The sequence below is a fragment of the Elephas maximus genome, chromosome 6 (assembly GCF_024166365.1).
Source record: "Elephas maximus indicus isolate mEleMax1 chromosome 6, mEleMax1 primary haplotype, whole genome shotgun sequence".
NCBI classification, from domain to species: Eukaryota; Metazoa; Chordata; class Mammalia; order Proboscidea; family Elephantidae; genus Elephas; species Elephas maximus.
In genome coordinates, this window is record NC_064824.1 from 142483588 (window position 1) to 142508228 (window position 24641).

The following is a 24641-nucleotide window of genomic DNA, read 5'->3' on the forward strand; positions in this document are numbered from 1 at the left end:
AACACACCCCGATCCCCCTCCTTCAGCCCTAAATCCCCCCTGGGGTGCTGGAAACAGGTAGAGGCCCCATCTCAGGGCCATCAAAAAGTGGGGCAGGATTGTGGGGCGGAGGTAACAGCTGAGAGAAAAGTTCCTGGGGACACATGGATGGGACCCCGAGGCCAGCAGCCCCATGACAAAGGAGCCTGGGTAGTCACTGCCCCAGCAGCCCGCCCCTGTGCAGCAGGAACCTCTTAAGGACAGGACCCCCATACCCCACAGGCAGAAGGTCTCTCACCCTGCAAAGTGAAGCATAACCCTAAACGCTTCCCTCCTTCCTTCACTGGGCCAAAATTTCTAGCAGAGCCCATTTATCTTCCCCACCTGGGAGAGCACAGAGGTGAGCCAACAAAGGTGTCATGGGAGATCTCAACACACAGGATTTGACAGGAGGAGCGTCAAGGTGGGGGTCAGACCAAGCGCCCTGACGTGGGAGTTAGGAGGGACTGGAGGAAAATGCCTTTAGAAAATCTCCCACAGATGCTGAAATGGCCTTTTCCCTACAAACATATTGAACTGCTTAACAAAACCCAGCAAATACTCAAAGTCAGTGTGCACCTGAGCTCGGGAAGAGCAAACCCCCTGTGCTAAAAAGAAAAAGGGAGCTGGGACCCTGAGGTTGCAGCGAGCCCCCCGCCACCCCAAGACTGAGGTGCAATGGGGGGTGCAGACCCAGTGGAATGGGGGGAAGGGGCTTGGGGTAATGGGTGCACAGAGGTCAGGCAGGGGGCTGGGAGAGGGGCTTGGGGTAATGGGTGCACAGAGGTCAGGCAGGGGCCTGGGGGAAACACTACCGGTGACCTGGAAGACCCCCTCCAAGGGCAAGAGGGCCCTGTCCACTGGCCTGCAGAGAGGCCTGCAGAGCTGCCTGCCCAGGGCTTTGAGTGGAAAAAAGGTCTCCATGAAGACTCAAAGTCCCCAGACTGAGCCACACGAGGGTCTGGCATGTGCAACAGGAATCCTCGATGGTACCACTGGTCCCTGTACACTCAGTCCTCGGCTGGTGACAACGGGCATGAGCAGACACACAAGTATCCAGAGGCTTCACCCCTTGAGACAGCGCGGGGGTCCCAGGGAGATGATCTCCAAGGAAAACCTTACAATGTGCCCACAAAGCCCACCACCCAGAGGCAGCCCCGGAACTTCAGGCAACAGGTGGGCTAGAAGAATGGAAATGAGATGAGTATGTTTTAAATTATCAAAGAGAAACAAACCCCCCCCAGACAAAAAAAGGAATTGGAGCCATAAGGTTAGAAGAAGCCTATTTTTAAAAAGAAGACAAAAAATAAGGAGATTTGAAAAAGCATCAAGAAGCGCTGGTGCCCCCCCTCCCCACCACAGGAGGTGGCGGGGAGGATCTCACTGCAGGCGAGCAGGCTATGAAGGGGCACAGGCCCTGGACTCCCAGGAGGCGGAAGCTGACATAAAACACTTAGGGATTGAATTTTCCTCCCCAAAAAAGTGACCTTGTTTGGAAATCAGGTCTTCAAAGGTGTTACCAGTTAACATGAGGTTGTACTGGAGCAGGTGGGTCCTGACCTCGTCTGAGCTGTGTCTTATGAAAGAGCAGGGTTAGAGGACAGACAGCCTCCTGGCAAGGGAGGCACCGAGAGCCAAGGATCGCCCGGAGCACCAGGAGCTGGGAGAGAGGCCTGGAACGGATTCTCCCTCAGAAGGAATCCAGTGGCCGACGCCCTGATTTGGACTTCTGGCCTCCAGAACTGAGACAATAAATTTCTGTTCTGATAAGCCACTTGCTTATTGGTATTTTGTTACAGGCAGCCATGGAAGACCAATACGGACACACACACACACCCCATAGAAAAGAAAGTGCTGCAAGCCCCCCTCCCTGCTGCAGGTTGACGGCCTGAACACAGCCCCCAGGTGACAAGGCCACACGCTGACTGAGCCCCTCTAGATGACACCCTGGAAAAGGCAGACGTACAGACCAGAGCAGATCAGTGATGCAACGGCTAGGGGAAGAGGCTATGAAATAAATGGCCCCAGACCGTTGGCTACCCAGGTGGAAAAGATAAAACAAATACTGTAACTGGAATAAGGACCAGAGTGTGGAAAGCAACACTTCAAAACTTGGAGAGGACCACGGAGGCTGACAGGTAGGGCCTCAGGGCTTCACATCCGGAGAAGATGGAACCACGGAGGCTGAGAGCTAGGGCCTCAGGGCTGCACATCCGGAGAAGATGGAACCACGGAGGCTGAGAGCTAGGGCCTCAGGGCTGCACATTCGGAGAAGATGGAACCACGGAGGCTGAGAGCTAGGGCCTCAGGGCTGCACATCCGGAGAAGATGGAACCACGGAGGCTGAGAGGTAGGGCCTCAGGGCTGCACGTCCGGAGAAGATGGAACCACGGAGGCTGAGAGGTAGGGCCTCAGGGCTGCACGTCCGGAGAAGATGGAACCACGGAGGCTGAGAGCTAGGGCCTCAGGGCTGCACGTCCGGAGAAGATGGAACCACGGAGGCTGAGAGCTAGGGCCTCAGGGCTGCACGTCCGGAGAAGATGGAACCACGGAGGCTGAGAGCTAGGGCCTCAGGGCTGCACGTCCGGAGAAGATGGAACCACGGAGGCTGAGAGCTAGGGCCTCAGGGCTGCACATTAGGAGAAGATGGAACCACGGAGGTTGAGAGCTAGGGCCTCAGGGCTGCACATCCGGAGAAGATGGAACCACGGAGGCTGAGAGCTAGGGCCTCAGGGCTGCACATTAGGAGAAGATGGAACCACGGAGGCTGAGAGCTAGGGCCTCAGGGCTGCACATCCGGAGAAGATGGATAGGAGGGGCGTCAACATGAAAAGTTGCAAGAAGGAGACCAGACACATGAAATGCAGGCCACAGAGCATAAAGGACTCCCGGATAGATGGCTAAGGAGTCCTGGTGGTGCAATGGTTAAGTGCTTGACTGCTAACTAAAAGGTTAGCAGTTTGAACCACTTAGCAGCTCTGCTGAAGAAAGACCTGGCAATCTGCTCCTGTAACGGTTAAACCAAAACCAAACCCATTGCCATTGGGTCAATTCCGACTCATGGTGACCCTACAGGACAGAGTAGAACTGTCCCATAGAGTTCCAAGGAGCGCCTGGTGGTTTTGAACTGCTGACCTTTTGGCTAGCAGCTGTAGCTCTTAACCACTACGCCACCAGCGGTTCCCCGTAAAGCCTAGAAAACCCTGTGGGGGGGGTGCTACTCTGTTACATCAGTATCGACTCAATGGAACCTTACAACAACAACGGACGGACGGACGGACGGATGGAGACATTTGCCATTGAGTCAGCTCCAACTCATGGTGACCCCATACAGAATAGAATGAAACACTGCCTGGTCCTGCTTCATCCCATTTCATCCTCCCAATCACCAGCGTGTTCAAGTTCATCTTTGCGGCTACAGTGCCAATCCACCTCACTGAGGGTCTCCCTCGCCCTTAGTACTACACCAAACATCTAGCGACTGATCCCTCCTGATGACATGTCGAAGCCCTGCTAGTGCAGTGCACTTAAGAGCTCACGTGGCAACCAAAAGATCAGCAGTTCAAATCCACCAGCCACTCCTTGAAAACCCTACAGGGCAGTTCTACTCTGTCCTGTATGGTTGCTATGAGTCAAAATCTACTCAATGGCAACAGGTTGTTGTTGTTGGGTTGATGGCATGTCCAAACAAGGGACTTCAACAATGTTCTGTTTCGATCCATAAGGTTTTCATAGGCTAATTTTTGGAAGTAGGTCCTCAGGCCTTTCTAGTCTGTCTTAGTCTGGAAGCTCCATTGAAACCTATCCACCATGGGTGACCCTGCTGGTATTTGAAATACCGGTGGCAAACCTTCCAGCATTACAGCAACACGCAAGCCACCACAGCACGACAAACTGACAAAAGGGTGGTGTAAAGGACTTTTGTTGTTGTTGTCAAGTACCATCGAGTCGGTTCCAACTCATAGAGACCCTAGGTACAACAGAACGAAACACTGCCTGGTCCTACTCCATCCTCGGAATCACTGCCATGTTTAAGCCCATTGTTGCACCCACTGTGTCAATCCATCTTGTTGAGGGTCTTCATCTTTTTCACTGACCCTCTACCAAGCATGATATCCTTCTCCAGGGACTAGCCCTCCCTGATAACATGTCCAAAGTACGTGAGACGAATTCTTGCCATCCTTGCTTCCAAGGAGCATTCTGGCTGTACTTCTTCCAAGACAGACTTGTGCATTCTTCTGGCAGTCCACGGCAAAGTCAATATTCTTTGCCAACACCATAATTCAAAGGCATCAACTCTTCCTCACTCTTCCTTATTCACTGTCCAGCTTTGGCATGCATATGAGGTGATTGAAAACACCATGGCTTGGGGGGGGGGTCAGGCTCACCCTAGTCCTCAGAGTGAGGACTTGCTTTTCAACACTTTAAAGGGGCCGTTTGTCACAGATTTGCCCAACGCAATACGTCATCTGACTTCTTGACTGCTGCTTCCGTGGGCGTCGATTGTGGATCCAGGTAAAATGAAATCCTTGACGACTTTGATCTTTTTTCCATTTATCATGATGTTGCTCATTGGTCCAGTTGTGAGGATTTTTGTTTTCTTTATATTGAGGTGCAATCCCTACTGAAGGCTGTGGTCTTTGGTCTTCATCAGTAAATGCTTCAAGTCCTCTTTCAGCAAGCAAGGTTGTGTCATCTGCATAACACAGGTTGTTAATGAGCCTTCCACCAATCCTGATGCCACGTTCTTCTTCATATAGTCCAGCTTCTCAGATTGTTCGCTTAGCATACAGATTGAATTGAGTATGGTGAAAGGATACGACCCTGACACACACCTTTCCTGATTTTAAACCACACAGTATCCCCTTGTTGTGTCCGAACAACTGCCTCTTCATCTATGCACAGGTTCCTCATGAGCACAACTAAGTGTTCTGGAATTTCCACTCGTCGCAATATTATCCACAATTTGTTATGATGCACACAGTCAAATGCCTTTGCATAGTTAATAAAACACAGTCACTAAAGCATCTTCTGGCGTTCTCTGCTTTCAGCCGAGATCAGTCTGACATCAGCAGTGATATCCCTGGTTCCACATAATCTTCTGAATTCGGTTTGAATTTCTGGAAGTTCCCTGTCAATGTTCTGCTGCAACTGCTTTTGAAGGATCTTCAGCAAAATTTTACTTGGGTGTGATATTAATATTATTCAATAATTTCCGCATTCTGTTGGATCACCTTTCTTGGGAAGAGGCATAAATACGGATCTCTTCAGTTGGTCGGCCAGGTAGCTGTCTTCCAAATTTCTTGACATAGACGAGTGAGCACTTCCAGTGCTTCGTCCATTTGTTGAAACATCTCAATTGGTATTCTGTTAATTCCTGGGGCCTTGTTTTTTGCCAGTCCCTTCTGTGCAGCTTGGATTTGTCACACGTCTGTCAGTGTGCCGTACTGTGGTGACTTGCGTGTTGCTGTGGTGCTGGAAGCTATGCCACCAGTCTTTTAAATGCCAGCAGGTTCACCTGTGGTGGACAGGTTTCAGCAGAGCTGCCAGACTAAGAAAGGACTTCTACTATCAGTAAAAAAACAGGCAATAGAAAAACGGGCAAGGATTCAACGCGCACACATATGGGTCATTCACAGAAGTGGACACCAAACAGCAATAAACAGATATGTGAAAAAAATGCTCAGCTTTGTCATCAAGAAACTTTCCAAAGGATCGTACAGTGTGAGGCTCTGACTCTGAAAACCTTAAAAGGGAAAACAGTTGTGTGTATCACAGGGAGACCTAAATGAGAGCAAAATCACAGAGCGGGGTAAGACTTGTGCCTTCTGCTCAAGACGTCTGAGCAGTCCAGCAGGTGGGGCCCTCAGTCCATGAGGTGGCAGCTTAGGGGCTCCTTTTACTATTTTGATCTTTTATTAAAATGTACAATATTACACCCAAGTTGGGTCCAGGTTTTGTAGGGCCTTGACGCTTACATGGGGCTGGGAGGGAGAGGGCGGTCTCTTCCAGAAAGGAGCACAGATTCCCGCCAACATCAAGAAGGGCAGCCCTGTGCTCTGAGTGTCCACTCTGCCTCATCGGAATCGATGGTAGCATGGGAAATACTTCATTTCCTCTGCTTGAAGAAGACAGCCAAGAGGGGGCTGGGGAGGTCAGGCAAGAGGGTGGGGAGAAGGTGGTAGGGAGGGAGGCACAAGGCGGCCCCTCAGGCTCTGAAGGTGGCCAGGGAGAAAGCTGAACCTACCTTATTGGCATCTTTCACCCGTCCCCACCATGGACACACCCACCATCTGCTACCCTCTCAAGAGAGCACAGGCACCCCCCACTTCGGGGCGGAACCGTGAGGCCCTCATGTTCCAGGCCCTTTCTCTCCCTCACCAACATTCCAGGCCGGAATGACCACCTGTCCCACTTCACCCCTAGCTCCTTCTCCCCTGCCTGTGTCCCCGTGGACTCTGGCCCTCTTCCACTCCCAGCTTCCCCAGCCTCCAGAGGGTTACCTGGCTGCTCCCCCGAGAAAGTCCAGGTACCGAGGGGAGTAGAGGGGCCGGGGGAGGGGTGGTGGCACCCTCCCCATCTCCATGCCAACTTGTTCCACTCCCTCCCTGTCCACCCCAGCGCTGCACCCTGCCACCTCTCTGTCCCCTGAGGATTTGAGCCCCTTTTTTTTTTTTTTCACAGGCCACAAGTCTGAGAGGGGCCCATCGACCCTTGGTACCCTGCAGCCCCACATCATGGCCCACATTACAGCCCTGCCTGGACCCACCTCCCACCAGCCCCTTCCCCGTCACCTCCCTCCTCCCCAGCCCCTCCAGGCCTCACTGCTCCTCTTAAGGGAAACTGACTCCACGCTGCCTGTCTGCCCCACGGCGCAGGGCCCCTTCTCCAAAGCTGAGGGCCTCAGGAACAGGTGCTGGATCCAGTCAAAGAGGACCCTGCGGGCCACCAAGGGGCAGAGAAGACAAGAGCGAGGGCTGCAGGGACATGGGGAGTGAGGCACATTCATGAACCCAAGGGGCCGGCTAGACTGAGACCCACCCTCAGCAAACGAACACTTGAACACCTGACTGAGCTGTACCCCCCCCAGCTAAACCCAGCCCTCAACAGACTCTGAGATTACACACACACACACACACACACCTGCCTGTGGCCTTGGGCCCTAGGTGCTGTAGGCAAGCACCCCTCACTTCTCGCTGCCTAGCCCACCTTCCTTCCTCCTCAAGTGCCCTCCTCTCACTCTCTGCAGGTGATTTTGTCTATTTCCCTGAGAAAACTGATGCCAGAATTCTTGCCCCCAGGTGTGCCCAGGTGCGTCCAGGTGCACCCAGCTGATGTTCCCTCCCTGGCAGGTGGATCCGACTCCATTCACATCTCAGAGATTCTCAGCTCGAAGCAGGACTAGCACACAGCCCTTCTGTCACCCCGCCCTTCCCTGTGCCTCCAGAGTTCCTCAGTGGAGGGTTGACAAGGCCATCTCTGGCCATTGCTCCACCCAGGGACACCTTCCACCCAGGCCCAGGGACCTCCACACAGCAAAGCCCAGAAGCTGGTCATCAAGTCCCCTGACCCCCGCGTCACACGTGGTGCTTCTCTCCAAGCATCGTCACGAGGGTTTCCAGAACAACCTGTCCGTCCCCAGGTCTGCCGCCTCCCCAGGCCACTCGCAGTTACTACTGAGCCATGTCCTCCAGCAGCTCAGTCCTCATGCCACCCCACATCAGGGGCCAGAAGCCGCAGCTCTGCCCCGCTCCTCCTCCCTGTCTTTCTAGCCCCTCAAGCCCCTTCATCTCACACCTGCCATCTGGTGGGGAGCCTGCTGGCTCTGCTTCAAGGATGCCCTGGACCCCTCTCCTACCTCCCTGGGCCTCCCCTGGATCCCCACCTGGACCCCCGCCCAGACTGCTGCCTGGGCTGCTGCACCCCTTGCTAGTCACTGTTGTCCTGACCATCCCCACTTTGCCCTCACTCCCCCAGGATTCTCAGTATCCCCACCAGAATGAGCTTGTTCAAGGGCGAACACTCTACCCTCAGTGCCAGACCTCCAGCCCTTCCGCCTGAGGGCCCTCAAGGCCCCACAATGTCACCAGCCCCTCCCCCGTCACCTCTGACCTGGCCCCCCACTGCTCTGCCCAGCTGCCCTGGCCCCAGCGGCCCCCAGCACATAGGTCCTGCACTGCCCCTACCCCAGAGCTACTGGGGGCTCAGCTCAGGCCTCTCCAACCTCAAGTCTCAGGGAGGGCCCCCATTCACAAGTGGGTGTGGAGCCCACGCATGATGGCCCGAGGCAGCTTTATACACTGGAAGGGCCCACCCAGAAGGGGAGGGAGCCAGCCTGGGTGCTGTCTCCTGGGGGTGGGGCCTCCCTGGGGGCTGCAGGGACCCCACCCGCACCAGGGCATCTGCACCAGGACCACATCTGGGTGGGGGCCAGGCCAGGCACAAGGCAGGCGGGGGAGCCTACTTCCAGACAGGTATGGTGGGGCCAGGGTGGCCACACCCAGAGGACAGCGGTGGGCACTTTGGGGCCTGGTGTGGGGTCTGCAAAGTGCCCTGGTAAGGCAACTCTGGGGCAGGGGCCACACTGAGACCACCAGACCCATCCTGACCCGGGTCGCACAGGCCCATGTGTGAGGTGATGTCTGCGAGGGCCCTGTGGAAAGGGCCCAGGGGCTGAGTCCCCAGACGTGGGACATCTTGGGGCCTCGTGTCAGCTGTCAGGTCATGATTCTCGGGGGAAAGGAGCACTCCCCCTACTGCCAGGTGCCTCAGACCACCAGTGGGCTGGCCGCTGCATCCTCACATCCTCTGTGTCCCCCCTGCAGTCCCCTCCTCTGCTCCCTCTGCTCCTCCTCCCCCTGCCTGCCCCTCCCTCTTCCTCAGCTCCATTTCAGGGGTGGCGTGTTGTCTCCTTCGCTCCCCACTCATCTCCTTAGCCTCTGTCAGACTGGCTGTCCCTCCTCATCGCTGGCCAGGGCAGGGTAACAGCAACCTGGGCACGTGGGGAACTACCAGCACCACTCACAAGCCACAGGATGCCCCCCAGAGCCACACCCCAAAGCTCCCTCCCTCTGTCCCCTTCCTGGCACCTAGGTTGACAGTAAATGGTCAAGAACAACAGCTCATGTGCACCCTTGCTTAGGCTCACGTCTTTCTGGGACAACTAGGAAGTCCTTGGTCTGGGGCCGTCCCTGCGCACCCCACCTCACAGCGCCTGGTGTTCAGCCTTGGAGGGGTGGGGGTACTGGCGCCCTCCATCACCATGACCCAAGACACCCTTCTTAAGCCCGGGTCCCCACGGCCACAGCAAGGTCCTGGTCCAGCTGCCTGGCCCCTGACATTGACTCCGACTGGCCCAACCGGAGCCCTACCTGGACTGCACAGTCGGGGGCTGAGAGCTGAGAGGAGCTGCTGTCCCCTCACCAGCCAGAGGTGCCCACCTAGAGAAGGGGTGGACACCAGGTATGGGTCAGGCACTATGTGGCTGAGGAGGGCACTGAGGCCAACTTCGGGTCCCAGGACCCAGGGATCTGTGAGCCCTGACCTTCAGGCACAGGTGGCTGCCCCTCTGAGCTCAGAAGGGGGAAGGGGGGACTATTTGTGCTTTCAGCAAACCCGTTGTGATTTGGGTGGGTACGTAAGCTCAGACCCCTCCTGCCCCAGCTCTAGGACCTGCTGAGCAGCCAATGTGAGGCTCAGGGCAGCCGGGCTGCAAGCTGGTCTGAGCAAAGGCTCACACCCACCCTCCCCCACCCCCCCCCACCCCCCCATCTGTGTGTGACCCCAGGCAAAGACCTGCCCTCTCTGAGCCTGTTTCCTCCTCTGAGAAGTGGGACTTAATGCCCTGGCTGCTTCCTGAGACCCCGTGCCCCTGGCTGCCTCCTGAGACCCCGTCCCCCCAGCCACTTCCTGAGACCTCGTGGCCCCGATCACCTCCTGAGGGAGCAGGAATGGGGACTTGGCATGCCTCCGTTGGGGTGGCTGGTGCACTGCCCACCTTACCCACCCAGAGAGGTGGCCACCACAGAGGCCCTGGGCTGCCAGACACCTTCCCGGGGACAAGAAGGGCTGAGGGACTGGCTTCCTTCTCTCCACCCATCCTCAAAAAGAGTAGACACCCATGGACCACCAGAAACTTCCCTGGCTGAGTCTTTGCCCAGGGCCGGGTGCAGGGGCCCTCAAGGTGGGCATCTGGGGGGTGCTGACCCTAGAACAAGATGTCTAGAAGTGCCATCTAGCAAGAAGGGTTCGCGATCTGGGCTACAGGTACAGTTGGCCAGGAGTGGCGCGGGCAAGGCAGGTAATCAATGCCCTCTGCTGTAGCTCACCTAGATGGCGCCTGGGGAGAGGGAAGCGTGGAGGGCACCACAGGGGCAGAAATGGCTCAAGCCACACTGACCTACGGCCCCCACAGCCCACCAACCCAGCTCAGAGGGTTGCTGCCGGGGAGGCCTCGAGGTCAATCACTGGACACGCACATGGACGCTCTTCCCAGGGACACCAGGTTGGGGGCACATGGTCTCCGGGTCCCTCACACTGGCCCCGCACAGTCCCCGCCCCAAGCACAGCACGCACACAGAGTGACCAGCACAGCGTTCGCAGGCCGCTCATTCCAGAGCTCCATGTTCAAGAGGGCCGGGAGTAATCTGATCCAACCATCCTGTGAGAGCTGGGTAGACTGGGCCGATCCGCTTGGAGCAGCTGGACTTTACGCGTACAGGTCCTCGGGCACTGAAAGAGCAGAAGAAGGAGGCAGGGGGTCTCAGGGGTCTCAACACACAGTCACTCTAGAACTTTCCCCGGGGAGCCGGCCCTCTTTGGAAGCCCCAAGGACAGATGCCCCAGGGAGGACGTCGCTGGCTCTGCAGAGTTCCGCCTCCAGCTCCCTCAGCTACAATGAGGCATAGGTGTTCAGCGGTAGAATCCCTGCCTTCCACGTAGGAGACCCAGGTTCGACCCCCGGCCAGTGCGGCTCATACACAGCCACCGCCCGCCTGTCGGTGGAGGCTTTCGTGTTGTTATGATGCTGAACAGGTTTCAGCAGAGCGTCCAGACTAAGACAGACTAGGAAGAAAGGCCTGGTGATTGACTTCTGAAAATCAGCCAATGGAAATCCTGTGGGTCACGCAGTCTGACCCGAAACTGATCATGGCGATGGTGCAGGACCGAGCAGCGTTTTGTACCATTGTGCAGAGTCGCCGTGAGTCGGGGCCAAGTGACGGCAGCTAACAACAGTGATAACCTTAACTGTAACAGCACAGTCTATGTAACTGAAGGGACACCTGAAGGCCCCATGCGGTTTCTGAGAGTCTGGGGGCCTGTCTGCTCCCGTGGGGCGGCAGCCTCCACTCTGATGTCTCAGTTGACGGCATCATGGAAGGGAGGGTCCAGGGAGACAGCCACAGCCTGGAGGACCTCCCAGAGGCCTGGGTTCACCTATACCTGGAGGTGTGTCACATGGACGGTGCCTAGCACAAAGCCAGGTACCGGGTGGGTGCTCAGTGGGGTGCTTGGCCTCTGTGTTCCCTCTTCCTTCCTCCCCACAGACACTGTGGCAACCGCAAGAGGGGTGGTAAGCCGCACCGGGTTCTGGTATATTCTGAAGAGACAGGGAAGTCCCCTGAGGAACGGGGTGGGCCGGCTGTGAGCGAAAGCTAGCAAGGTGGGCAGGATGATGGCATGGCTGTGACCAGAGACTGTGGCGAGGCAGCTGTGTGGAGCCCCTGCCAGGTGCTTAGAAATCCATCAAGTTGCAGCCATCAAGTTAGAAAGACAAACTGAAGGGACAGAGTAAAGTCCAGAGGAAGTTAAGGAACTAAGTGTCAAAAAATTAAACCACAGAACGACTAGATAAAAACCTGAGCGAATTTAACTTTTGAACAGAGAAGGATATTTCTGACCATGATACCAAAAGCAGAAATCATAAACGAAAAGATAAACAGGTGAATTTTGAACGTGTCCATGCATCAAAAAAGGTGAGCAAAACGGGAGAACTTCAGAAAGGAAAAATGTGTGACATGTCCTTATGTAATGAGCTTCTACAAATCAGCAAGCAGAGTGAAAGTAACAGACATCTACAGGCTACACCCCAAAGAATTATGAACACCATAAACATATAAACATATTTTTACCCTCACCAAAGGCATGCAAATCAAGCCAAGACGGCACACTCTTGCATTAGCCATCGCCCCGTTAATACCGGTGCCGAGAAGTGGATGCTCTGCCTACACAGCTGGCAAATTGATTCTCTTTAGAGGGCAACTTGGCATAGCTCCCAAGCCTCAGAATCCCCATGTGTTTTGACCATTCGAAGTCTCTGATGGCACAAAGGAGCCCTGGTGGCGCAGTGGCCAAGTGCTCGGCTGCTAACAGAAAGATCGGTGGTTCGAACCCACCAGCCGCTGCAAGGGAGAAAGATGCTGCAGTCTGCTTCTGTAAAGATTACAGCCTTGGGAACCCTATGGGGCAGGTCTACTCTGTCCATAGGGCCGCTATTACTGATAATCGACTCAACGGCACACAACAACAACATATACATAAAAACCAAAAAACCAAACCCACTGCCGTCGAGTCGACTCTGACTCGTAGCGACCCTATAGGACGGAGTAGAACTGCCCCATGCGGTTTTCGAGGCTGCTGTCTTCACGGAAGCAGATCGCCAGGTCTTACCCCCCTTGGAGCCGCTGGTGGGTTCAAACCGCCAACATTTTGGTTAGCACCAGAGTGCTTAACCACTGCACCACCAGGGCACTTGACCACTGGAACACTTTATATACATATATACACATACGTACATTACACACATTCTCTATATCTTATACAATTAACAAGCGTAGCTTTTAAACTAAGAAACGCCCACTGGGCACTCTTTCCTCTCTGGCAGGCATGGCGGATGCTATGGCTGTCTTGGGTCCCACACTCACCCCTGCTGCCACTGTCCCTCTCCAGGAACTGACCCCTACAGGCCCCCCACATCTGTCGAGGGCCCTCCTACCACACGCTTACAGGAGTGTCCCGCATGGTCCCCGTGACCCGCCCACCCCAGAGCCCCATCTTCCACAGGAGACCCAGGATATCAGGTAGAGTGACCGCTGACCCTGGGGCCTGCTGTGACCTGCAAAAAGCCACCCTCCCCTCTGCCATCTCTACGAAAGCAGATTTGAATCTGCCACTCACGACCCCTGACAGCCACCAGGACCCACTGCAGCTGCCCTTCCTCCCTGGACTCTGGTCTTATCACTGTCCCGGCCTCCAGTCTCTCTGTGATTTCCACAGGCTCCATCACCCCAGGGACACACCCGGCGTGGGGGGACCCTCAGGGATGCACGTGGGAGAGGCAAGCAAGGGAATCAACCTCTTGAATGCAGCCTGAGGACCTGGGGGAGGAACGTCAACAGGCCCCAGCTGCTCTTGGGAGCAGGGGACAGAGGGATGGGGAGGCTGGGTGACCCTGGGCAGGTCCCAACAGTCCCCAGAGGTGCAGGGGCAAGTGTCCTCGAGTCCTGGCCTTTGTGCACCCAGCACCTCCTCCTGACGAGTAGTCACACAGTGTGGAGTGGGGATGCCTTCAAGGTCAGGCTCCAGGGCAGAGGTACCCACAGGCTCGGACACGGAGCCCAGAGCCTTTGGAAGCTCCTGGAGGGTGCCAGGTCTTGTGTGCCGGGCAGAGAGTGTTTAGACACAGCCTCGGTGCAGCTGCTGAGCAGACAGAAGGGGCATCTGCTCTGTGAGCCCAGCAGAGGAAAGGCCCCATCAGGCAGGAGACAGGCAGGCTGGAGGCCAGGGCCCCAGGACTCTGTTCTACCCAGTGGACACAGCTGTGTGGCACGCCAGATGAGGAACAGCCAGGGAGAGGAAGTGCAGGCCTGGAAGGTCGGCCAGCACAGACTCCAGGGTGGACAGAGGTGTGACCCCAGAGAGGACCAGCCGGCTAGCCCATTAGGAGCTTGGACCCTGGAGCCCTAAGTCCCCTCCAGCCTGGCTTGCTCCACAGTCCGTGCTTCTGCTCTCCATTCTGTTGAATGAGGTGAGGGGTGTCTATCTCCTGGGCCAGGTATGTCCTGTGAATGCTCAAACGGGGCTAGCTGTGTAGCAAGTGCTAAGTGTTAGCTGTAATTAATTGTTCAATGGTTTGGGCCCTGGAGCCACCATTCAGAAGCAGGGTTCTGTGGTCTGGGGTTGTAAGCGTCCAGCACAGAGGACCCTCCCAGTGTGCAGCAGAGAATCCACCCAGGTGTGGAGGAGAGACCCCCCTAGGTCCAGCAGAGAGCCCCCAGGTGTCCAGCAGAGACCCCCCAGGTGTCCAGCAGAGAGCTCCCCGGGTGTACATCAGAGTGCCCCCAGGTGTGGAGCAGAGAGCCCCAGGTATCTGGCAGAGAGCCCCCAGGTGTCCAGCAGAGAGCCCCCAGATGTGCAGCAGAGAGCCCCCTGGTACCACGTCCCACGTCTGTGGGGACCAGGGCGCCCTCTCCCAGGGGACAGTGGCCAGGCTGGCTCGGCGCCCTCGCTCCCTCCCGCAGGCCTGAGTCGGAAGGGATCCTGGTCGCCCTCAGGGACACATACTCATGGTCAGGGCGGCACCACAGTCCCGCTTGTGAAACTCGTTCCAGGCTCTGGTCTTGCAGAACTTGCTGCAGGTCAGGATGCCGTAACAGCGGGTGCAGGGTGAGAGGCGCACCCCGATGGAGCGGCCGCACTGGTGGCAGAACTTGAAGAAAGGGATCCTGCCGGCAGAGCGTGCGGTCAGCCGGTGCCCCACGCCTCTGCCCGTCCCATGCCTCATAATCCGTGCCAACCCCAGGATCCCACGCAGGGGCACATCCACCAGGCAGGACGGTGGTACCAGCCTCCAGCCAGCCCCTGGCCCAGGCCGTTGCCGGGTGTTCATATAAGGGGTGCTTGCTGGACAGGCACGGGAGACCTGAAGGTGCCTGCCCCACGGACGCTGAGAACAGAGCTAGAAGAACAGTTAACACACACAGAGCCCAGCAGCCAAGCCATTCTGGGGACCGCCATGCTGCCACAATCACGGGAGTTGGGACAATTTTTAAAGTAACAAGTGACAAGGTCTGTGATGTAATGTTGAGAGAGAAAAGCAAGTTATGACTAAGTATAGAATAATACGAATTCTGCAAGTGTGTGTGTATCTGTGTGTGTACTCCCAGCTGCTGCTGAGTCGATTCTGATTCATGGCACCCCCGTGTGTGTGAGAGCAGAACTGTGCCCCAAAGGGCTTTCAACGGTTGATTTTTCAGAAAGTAGATTGCCAGGTTCTTCTCTTGAGGGGCCTCTGTGTGATCTCAAAACCCCAACCTGTGGTTAGCAGCTGAGTGCTTAGCCATCTGCACTGCCCAGGGACTCCTGTGTATGTACACACACACAAATACATAAACACTCATACATATGGGCACATGTACACACACATATACATAAACGCGCACACAGGCACATGTACACACACACATACATAAACACACAGGCACATGTACACACACATACATAAACACACAGGCACATGTACACACACATATACATAAACACAGGCACAGGTACACACATACATAAACACACAGGCACATGTACACACATACATAAACACACAGGCACATGTACACACATACATAAACACGCAGGCACATGTACACACATACGTAAACACACAGAAACATGTACACACACATACGTAAACACAAGGCACATGTACACGCACATACGTAAACACATAGGCACATGTACACGCACATACATAAACACACAAGCACATGTACACACACATACATAAACACACAGGCACATGTACACACACATACATAAACACACAGGCACATGTACACACACATACATAAACACAGGCACAGGTACACACATACATAAACACACAGGCACATGTACACACATACATAAACACGCAGGCACATGTACACACATACGTAAACACACAGAAACATGTACACACACATACGTAAACACAAGGCACATGTACACGCACATACGTAAACACACAAGCACATGTACACGCACATACATAAACACACAGGCACATGCACACACATATACATAAACACACACACAGGCACATGTACACATATACGTAAACACACAGGCACATGTACACACACATACATAAACAAGCATACATATAAGCACATGTACACACGCTTATCACACACATGTTCCACATGTGCCCATCTGCACAGGGACGGGCTGGAGGGAAACACCACTGTGTCAACAGTCTATCAATGGAAGGGAGAAGTCCAGTAACTCCTCTTGTTTATTCCTCCTACATCCTCCAGGCTTGCACAGTGAAGAACGTTTATGACAAACAGCGTAACTGCCACCACCACCCACACACAGCAATTTCAGGCACAGCCAGTCTTCATTATTCGCGGATTCCATATTTGGGAATTCGCCTACTTGCTAAAACATGTTTGTAACCCACACATTAAGGCTTTATGCTGTCGTGGTCATTCGTGGGCATGCTTCCAAAAATAAAACCCAAACCCATTACCTTCAAGTGTTCTGACTTAGAGTGACCCTGTAGGTCAGAGTAGAACTGCCCTATAGGGTTTCCAGGCAGTGATCTTTATGGAAGCAGACGGACAGGTCTTTTCTCCCATGGAGCCACTGGCGGGTTCTAACCACCAGCCTTCCAGTTATCAGCCAAGCACTTTAACCCCTGTGCCACCGGGGTTCCTTGTGGAGCTCCTTAAGAGCAGCAAAACGTTGAGTCGCCCAACACATGTTCTCAGCTGAGGTCCAACAAGGCAAAGGTCTACCTTCTGCTTCCAGTTGTCACGTTGTAGACACGGGTCCTCTCTGCGGTGTGCTTAGTGCCCCATTTTCCATGTTTCTGTGCTACGTGTAAGTAAGGTGCTGTTAAGTGGTCCCAAGCATAGTGTGGAAGTGCTGTCCGTGTCCCTAAGGGCAAGAAGGCTGTGCTGTGCTTCAAGCAGAAAATACGTGTGTTCAATAAGCTTCATGCAGGCACCAGTTACAGTGCTCTTGGCTGTGAGTTCAATACTAATGAGTCAACGATATATATTCACTGCTGATGCTATGTGCTGTCGGGTCAGTTCTGATTCATAGCAACCCTATGTACAATAGAACAAAACACTGCCTAGTCCTGCTCCATCCTCACAATCATTGCTATGCTCAACCCCGTTGTTATAGCCAGTGTGTCAATCCATCTTGTGGAAGGTCTTCCTCTTTTTCACTGATCTAATTTACCAAGCATGATGTTCTTCTCCAGGGGCTGGTCCCCCTAATATCCAGGGGCTGGTCCCCCTAATAACATATCCAAAGTATGTAAGACGAAGTTTTGCCATCCTTGCTTCTAAGGATCATTCTAGGTGTACTTCTTCCAAGACAGATGTGTTTGTTCTTCTGGCAGTCCATGGTATATTCAATATTCTTCACCAACACCATAATTCAAAGGCATCAATTCTTCCTCAGTCTTCCTTATTCATGGTTCAGCTTTCACATGCATATGACCTTAGTCCTTAAAGTGACAGCTTTGCTCTTTAACACTTTAAAGAGATCTCTTGCGGCCAATTTGCCAAGTGCAGTGTGTCTGTGTCTTTTGATTTCTAGACTGCTGCTTCCATGGGTGCTGATCGTGGAGCCAAGTAAAATGAATCCTTGACAATTTCAATATTTTTTCCATTTATCAAAATGTTACTTATTGGTCCAGTTGTGAGGATTTTTGTTTTCTTTATGTTGAGGTGTAATCCATACTGAAGGCTGTAGTCTTTGATCTTCACCAGGAAGTGCTTCAAGTCCTCTTCACCTTCAGCAAGCAAGGTTGTCGTCTGCTGCGTATTGCAGGTTGTTAATAAGTGCAGTGTAATGAATTCCTTCTGTGTGGCCTTTTCTCTCCTTGGTCTTGTAACTCCCACCCAGGTGACTGGGCGGGACTGTGCAAACAGGGTAATTGTAGCCCGCCAAGGGGATTGGTCAGTTTTGCCACCCTGCTGGGCTTGAAATGAGCCACCCCAAAAGTGGAAAAGAGAAGATACCACACCGCCACCACCAAAGAACAGCCAGGAGCCACCACGTCTTTTGGACCCCAGATCCTCGCGCTGAAAAACTCATGGAACCAGGAGACCAAGAGAGAAGGAGAGCTGTAGCACTGAAGACAGTGAGAAGCGGTGGCAGAGACCCAGCAGCAGGAGACAGCATGATAGGCTTCCTGGCCCACGGAGAGAGAAAATTGAGTGCCCTTGGGCAGGGAGAGGCACGTCTGGGAGCACAGCTGGGAAGAGGCTGTCCTGATGGGAGAACTGTATCCTGAGCGTTCCTGAACCTGAACTGTAACCGTTACTTCCCTAATAAACCCCATAATCGTGAGTGTGGTCTGTGAGTTCTGTGTGGCCACTGCAGTGAATTATCGAACCCAGCAGAGGAGAGAGTGACGTGGGAGGAACCGTTGGTGTTAGAATTGGTAAAGATGGCCCAGAGAGGAGGCCTATTTGACCTCACTTCACAGGAAACAGCCATGGGCTCTTGATATTGATTTCCCCTTCACCCTTATAAAGTTAGAGGAGGTTAGACAGCACCCCGCTCGGTTTTTACAATGAGTCTTCCTCCAATTCTGATTCCCCATTCTTCTTCATATAGTCCAGCTTCTCAGATTATTTGCTCAGCATACAGATTGAATAGGTCTGGTGAAAGGATGCAACCCTGACACACACCTTTCCTGCTTTAAACCACACAGTATCCCCTTGTTCTGTTCAAACGACTGCCTTTTGGTCTATGTATAGGTTCCGCATGAGCACAATTAAGTGTTCTGGAATTTCCATTGTTCGAAAGGTTATCCATAATTTGTTATGATCCACACAGTTGAATGCCTTTGTATAGTCAATAAAACCCAGGTAAACATCTTTCTGGTATTCTCTGCTTTCAGCCAGGATCCATCTGACATCAGTAATGATATTCCTGGTTCCATGTCCTCTTCTAAATCCGGCTTGAATTTCTGGCGGTTCCTTGTCAATATACTGCTGCAGCCGTTTTTGAATGCACTTCAGCAGAATTTTGCTTGCGTGTGATATTAATGATATTGTTCTATAATTTCCAAATTCGGTTCGATCACCTTTCTTGGGAATAGGCATAAATATGGGTCTCTGCCAGTCAGCTGGCCAGGTAGCTGTCTTCTAAATTTCTTGGCATAGAAGAGTGAGCACTTCCAGAGCTACATCCGTTTGTTAAAATATCTCAATTGGTTATTTCGCCAATTCCTGGAGCTTTGTTTTTTGCCAATGTTTTCAGTACAGCTTAGACTTCTTCCTTCAGTACCTTTGGCTCCTGATCATATGCCACCTCCTGAAATGGTTGAACACTGACCAATTCTTTTTGATACAGTGATTCTGTGTATTCCTTCCATCTTCTTTTGATGCTTCCTGCCTCGTTTAATATTTTCCCCATACAATCCTTCAATATTGCAACTTGAGGCTTGAATTTTTTCTTCAGTTCTTTCAGCTTGAGAAATACTGTGTGTTCTTCCCTTTTGGTTTTCCATCTCCAGCTCTTTCCACTTGTCATTATAATACTCTGTCTTTTCGAGCCACCCTTTAAAATCTTTTGTTCAGCTCTTTTACTTCATCATTTCTCCCATTCACTTTAGCTACTCTATGTTCAAGAGCAATATTCCATAAGGTGTCTTTAAACAGAAACACGCATAAAACAAGGTTATTATTGACTGGTTGATGAAAATGTTGTGACCACAGGCTTACAGGAACCTAACCCTGTATTTCCCCCAGGAGCAATGGTTCAGTATCCGCTAATTCAGTGTTTGCAGCAACTTTATAGAACACAACTACCATGAATACTGAGGACGTTTCAGAAATACGCTTTCAATTAAACAGTCCATTCTCCTAGGGAGAATGCAGGTTTGGGTTCCTTCCAGCCTCTGGTCATGACGTTTTTGTGAAGCAATCAATACACCAACTAGGGGAGCCTAAGAGTGGGGAGGGGGGGCTGTGCCCCCAGGGATGCCCTGCACTCAGGTCCCTTGATGGCCCACCTAACCACTGAGGCCCTCACCAGGTCACAGAACTGAAGGGAGAATCTAGAATACAGAGACCAAGGCTAGGGAAAGGAGCCCTGGTGGCGCAGCACTTCAGCACCCGGCTGCTAACAAAAAGATGGATGGCTCAAACCCATCCAGCGGCTCCACAGGATAGAGACCGGGCGGTCTGCTCCCCAAGAAACCCGACGGAGCAGTTTCTGTCACACGGGGCCGCTGTGAGTCAGAATCGACTCGATGGCACCCAACAATGACAAGGCTAGGTAGCTGATGCCTTGAGCTTCCCCGGCCCCACAGCCCTCTCCATGCTTCTTAGAAAGTGAGATGGGAGACACAGTGCAGAGTTAGAAGGCACGGCTGAGACAGTGCTCTCAGGGGAGCCCGAGGCCTCGGGGCTGTGGCCCTGACGGGGGCAGACACCTGGGGCTGCTGAGAAGACCGAGACCCCGTAGCAGACGTAATTGAGACCCCCAAGCCTGTTGGGAAACGCCTTCCCGTCACAGAAGCACTCCTCTGATTATTATTATTTTCTCTTCTCTGCTTGTAATTGGGCATTTTATATAACTCTATTTTCTCTCCTCTCTTAGCATATCAATTATAAAAAAAAACACTTCTTGCAAAATTTTTTTTTCTTACTCTTTGCCCTTCTTGTTGTTACCTGCCGTTGAGTTGATTCCAACTCATGGCCAACCCGTGTGTTACAGAGCAGAACTGCCCCACAGGGTTTTCTTGGCTGGAATCTTAACGTAAGCACTTCACCAGGCTTCTCTTCCTGCTGGGTGGGTTCGAACCACCAACTTTTGGGTTAGCAGCAGAGTGCAAACCATTTGTGCTACCCAGGGACCTGTGGTATACATTTACAACCAACCTAAGTTGTCTGTGGCTCGGACACTCCAGCCTTGGGCCCCAGTGCAGCGTGACCTGTGGGAGGCCACCTGTCTGGCTCGGGTGGGCAGGGGCTGTCTTGGGAGGGTGGAGGCCCCAGCTGGGCCCAGCTGCACCTTCCAGACCCCAGGCCCAGGTTCTGAGCACCAATGGCCCACTTACAGCTCTGACTCGTCCGTGTCCAGACACCTGGCAGGCGCAGAGCACTTCTTCTTCAGCCTGTGATTGGGGGCCAGCTCCACTGCAGAGAGGGTGGGGTAGTTAGGGCTGGGAGCAGGGCTCACTACAGCACCGCTTCCTGTGCCCCGAGTTACACTGTGGAGCCACTGAGATGCTGCCCAGACTGGCAGCCCACAGCTGCCCACCCAGTTCAGCAGGAGAGGCAGACGTGGGGACCCCCAGCCTCTGACCGCCCAGCAAACAACTGCCCGCAGCAGGCCCAGAGGAGGCCAAGTGGGTCTCATCCTGGAGAGGGGAGGAGTCCACAGCCTCAGGGAACAGGGGCTGCTGAGCCGCCATGGGTAGGTCAGCACTGGTGCCCCCATGGTGTCGTGTCCCTCCCCAGCGCAGCACAGACATGGTGCCCCTCGGTAGTGCTCTGTGGCGGCTGGGGCCTGTCCCCAGCTGGGGTCCCCGCACCACCATCTCCAGCAGCGCCTCCTCAGCAGGCAGGAGTGAAGGAGCTAGGGGACCGGCCAGCAGGTGGCTGGGCAGCAGCAGGAGAGGGCTTCTTATGCCCACAGCCCCACAGCATCCAGATTTCAGGGAGCAGCGAGCACCCTTAGGGGCTCTTCCACAAGGTGGAGACCCCATTCTATGTCACAGGGCAGAGCAGGTGACGCCGGTTGGCTCAGAGGGGCTGATGGATGTAAACGGGATCTGAATGGCACTGGCGCCTCATGGAGCCCCAGGGACCTGCCTGCCCACCCACACTGGTGCCCACCTACCTCTCTTGCTCAGATACAGCAGCTTCTGGTTCCACTGGCTCTCCTTGGCGAAGACAGCACGGCGCAGCTGGAAGCCCATGTATTCCAGGACCCTCTTCCGGGCCAGGAGTGTCTCCCGCTCGGACGGCATCAGTGCGTGGAAGGGGCAGTGAGCAATCTTCCGGTCCTGCAGCACCCGGGGGGTCGGCAAGGGCCCAGCCCACCCTGCCCTGGAGGGCAGACTCCCACTCCCAGCCCATCCTGCAAGTTCCCCGTGGGGTCAGTGCCAGGGCTGCCCCAGAAAGGCACAGCCTGGATGCACCCCATGGGGTCAGTTCTAGCACTGCCCCAGGAGGGCAGACACCCACTCTAAGCCCAGCAATAGTCAGGTGTCCAGGATCCCAGTCTCAGTTCGGCCACTTGGTAGGACACCAGGTGAGTTAGCAGGCGGCCTGCCCCTCCTACACTCACATGACAAAGACCACACTGAGCTCACGGTATGTGCCACAGGGGTGCTGGCCTCCATACTGGGGGGAACCTCTGGCCCAGTCTTGCCCAGGAAACACTGAAGGCCTTGGCTAGGGCGGCTGTGCCCACGTTGCAGCCCCCCACCAGCGCAGGCTGGGCAGCGAAAGTCCAAGCTTCACCTGGAAGAACTTGAAGTACCCGTAGTCAACAGCAGTGCCCACGGCCACCTTGTCCCCCTGTATGAGCGTCACAGGGTTCAGGATGTCAGCCCCGTAATTGATGAGCCGGTCAATCTGTGGGAACAAAACTCTGCCATTGGTCCTTGCAGGAACCAGGACACCAAAGAGGGTGCCAGGCCAGATGGGGCACCAAGAGGACACAGGCACCAGGAGTAGGAAGGCGCCAGGAGACACAGGGCCCCCACCCGGAAGAGGGTGCACACCAGGGCACCCGGGACATCCCCAGCTGCACCTGCCCCTGGACCCAAGGGCAGCACGATTCTCCATACCCTGCCCACACACTCACGGGCTGGCCGAGGGCAGACAGGACCCTGCTCACCTGTGCCACCCCAGGTGTGCAAGGGAGTCGACCAGACAGGAGAGTAGAAGCCCTGGCTTTAGGGACAAGGTGTTAGGGCTGGGCCATGCTAATGACCGTTCCAGTGACACCCACCCCAGGAGGTCTGGACTCTGCCTTGCCCAGCACCATGCAGCTCCCCCTCGGAGCCTTGACCACTGGCTGCGTTTGGTTACAGGCCTGCTGTAAGTGACACGAGGGCAAACACCAGGCCTGCCCTGTTCGCTGTCACAGCCCTGACACCCCACGAGGGTACGGCAGAGGCCTCCCACTCCTCAGATCCCCCAGAGGCCAGCAGCTGCTCCTTTGTACTTGGACCCCATACTGCTCTGTCTTCTCTCTCTGGACCAAAGTCCAAGGAGAACCCTTTATGGATAGAATGTGAACCCCACTGACATCATGTTGAAGTCCTAACCCTGTACCTGTAACTATGACCCTATTTGGAAATAGAAGTTTTCTTTGTTTTGTTAATGAGGCCATACTGGAGTATGCAGGTCCTACTCCAGATGCCTGGTCTCCAGACACCTCCCTCCTGCCCTGGCTGTTGCTGTCCTTGGCGACCACATCACCCACGGTGAGAACAGAAGCCACACGCCCTGCTGTTCGTGGGCTACACCATCGCACACACCTGTTGGCATTGAGTCAATTCTGACTCTTAGTGACCCTATAGGACAGAGCAGAACTGCCCCATAGGGTTTCTAAGGAATGGCTGGTGGATTCGAACTGCTGACCTCTTGGTTAGCAGCTGAGCTCTTAACCACTGCACCACTGGACACCATCGTAGAACCAGCAAATATAACCAAAGACGTGCCCCAGGAAACCCTTGCCCCTAGAAGCTCCCACTGTGCAACAACAGAGAGAGCTTCCTTACCAGGACTGCAGCCACTCAGCAACCCACTCCCCAAACCCCTCGCCTCCCCATGCCCACCCACCCAAAACTGCAATGTCATAAAGTCTGCCCAGTGCCAACCAGTCCACCCTCTGCTCACAACACCCACCTTAAAACCCCCAGCCAGGCCCTGAAACCCCTCAGAGGTCCCTCAAAGTGGCTCTCTCTGCCCAGAAAGTCTAGTGGACTCAGCTGTGCTCACTCCACAGGCTTCTGTTGGTGTCACAGCTGACAGTTGCCATCAGCAGCCCCCATCCCTCAACTCCACACCTCTGCAGTGACCCGCTCCTCCATGCCACTTTTGCCCTGATGCCATGGGCACACTCTAGACATCCCCATTGTCCAGAGGGCTCAGCCTCTAAGATCCTAAATTCTGCTGTGAGGACTCTGACCCCACCTACTACCACTCACAGATGATTGCAACCTTCCATGCTAGAGGAAGGGGTAGCCTGGGGTGACTGGTCCCCAAATGTGGCTTTGAAGAACTCTTGAGGGACCAGTGGGAAAGTACTATTGGTCCTTCTGTGAGACATTCTCTGCCCTGGATTCTAAGTGGGGCCACCCAACCAGCCCTGGTGGAGCCCCTACACTTCCTGAGTTTTACCTCCAGGAGCCTCATCAGATTCTCATGGTGAAGCTCGGAGAAAAATCCCCTCCTGCTTCTGGGGGACAGTAAAAAGAACCATTTTGAAATAGTTCTCCTTAACAATGGCCTGCCTTCAGGGGAAACTGCTTTACAAGATCCTAATCAAGGTGGGTTTTATCAGAGCCTAGAGAGGTCTGGTGATCTGCTTTCAAAAATCAGCCAGTGAAAACTCTATGGATGACAACAGTTCGATCTGTAACCAAATCATGGGTA

General features: G+C 54.2%; 1 protein-coding gene across 4 annotated transcripts in view; it reads right to left on the reverse strand.

The window, feature by feature from the left end:
* The window catches only part of ANKMY1 (ankyrin repeat and MYND domain containing 1), a 55575-nt gene that overhangs the window by 1497 nt on the left and 29437 nt on the right, over nucleotides 1–24641 (reverse strand). For 2 of the 4 annotated variants that reach the window (XM_049888607.1, XM_049888606.1), the window contains 4 exons: nucleotides 22497–22610; nucleotides 21871–22036; nucleotides 21086–21164; nucleotides 14581–14741 (listed from right to left, as the gene is read on the reverse strand). In XM_049888607.1, coding sequence (XP_049744564.1) covers nucleotides 14581–14741; nucleotides 21086–21164; nucleotides 21871–22036; nucleotides 22497–22610 — 520 coding nt within the window. Of the gene's footprint in view, nucleotides 1–10593; nucleotides 10750–14580; nucleotides 14742–21085; nucleotides 21165–21870; nucleotides 22037–22496; nucleotides 22611–24641 lie in introns of those variants that run through there. The other 2 variants (XM_049888608.1, XM_049888609.1) reach the window with 2 other exon arrangements.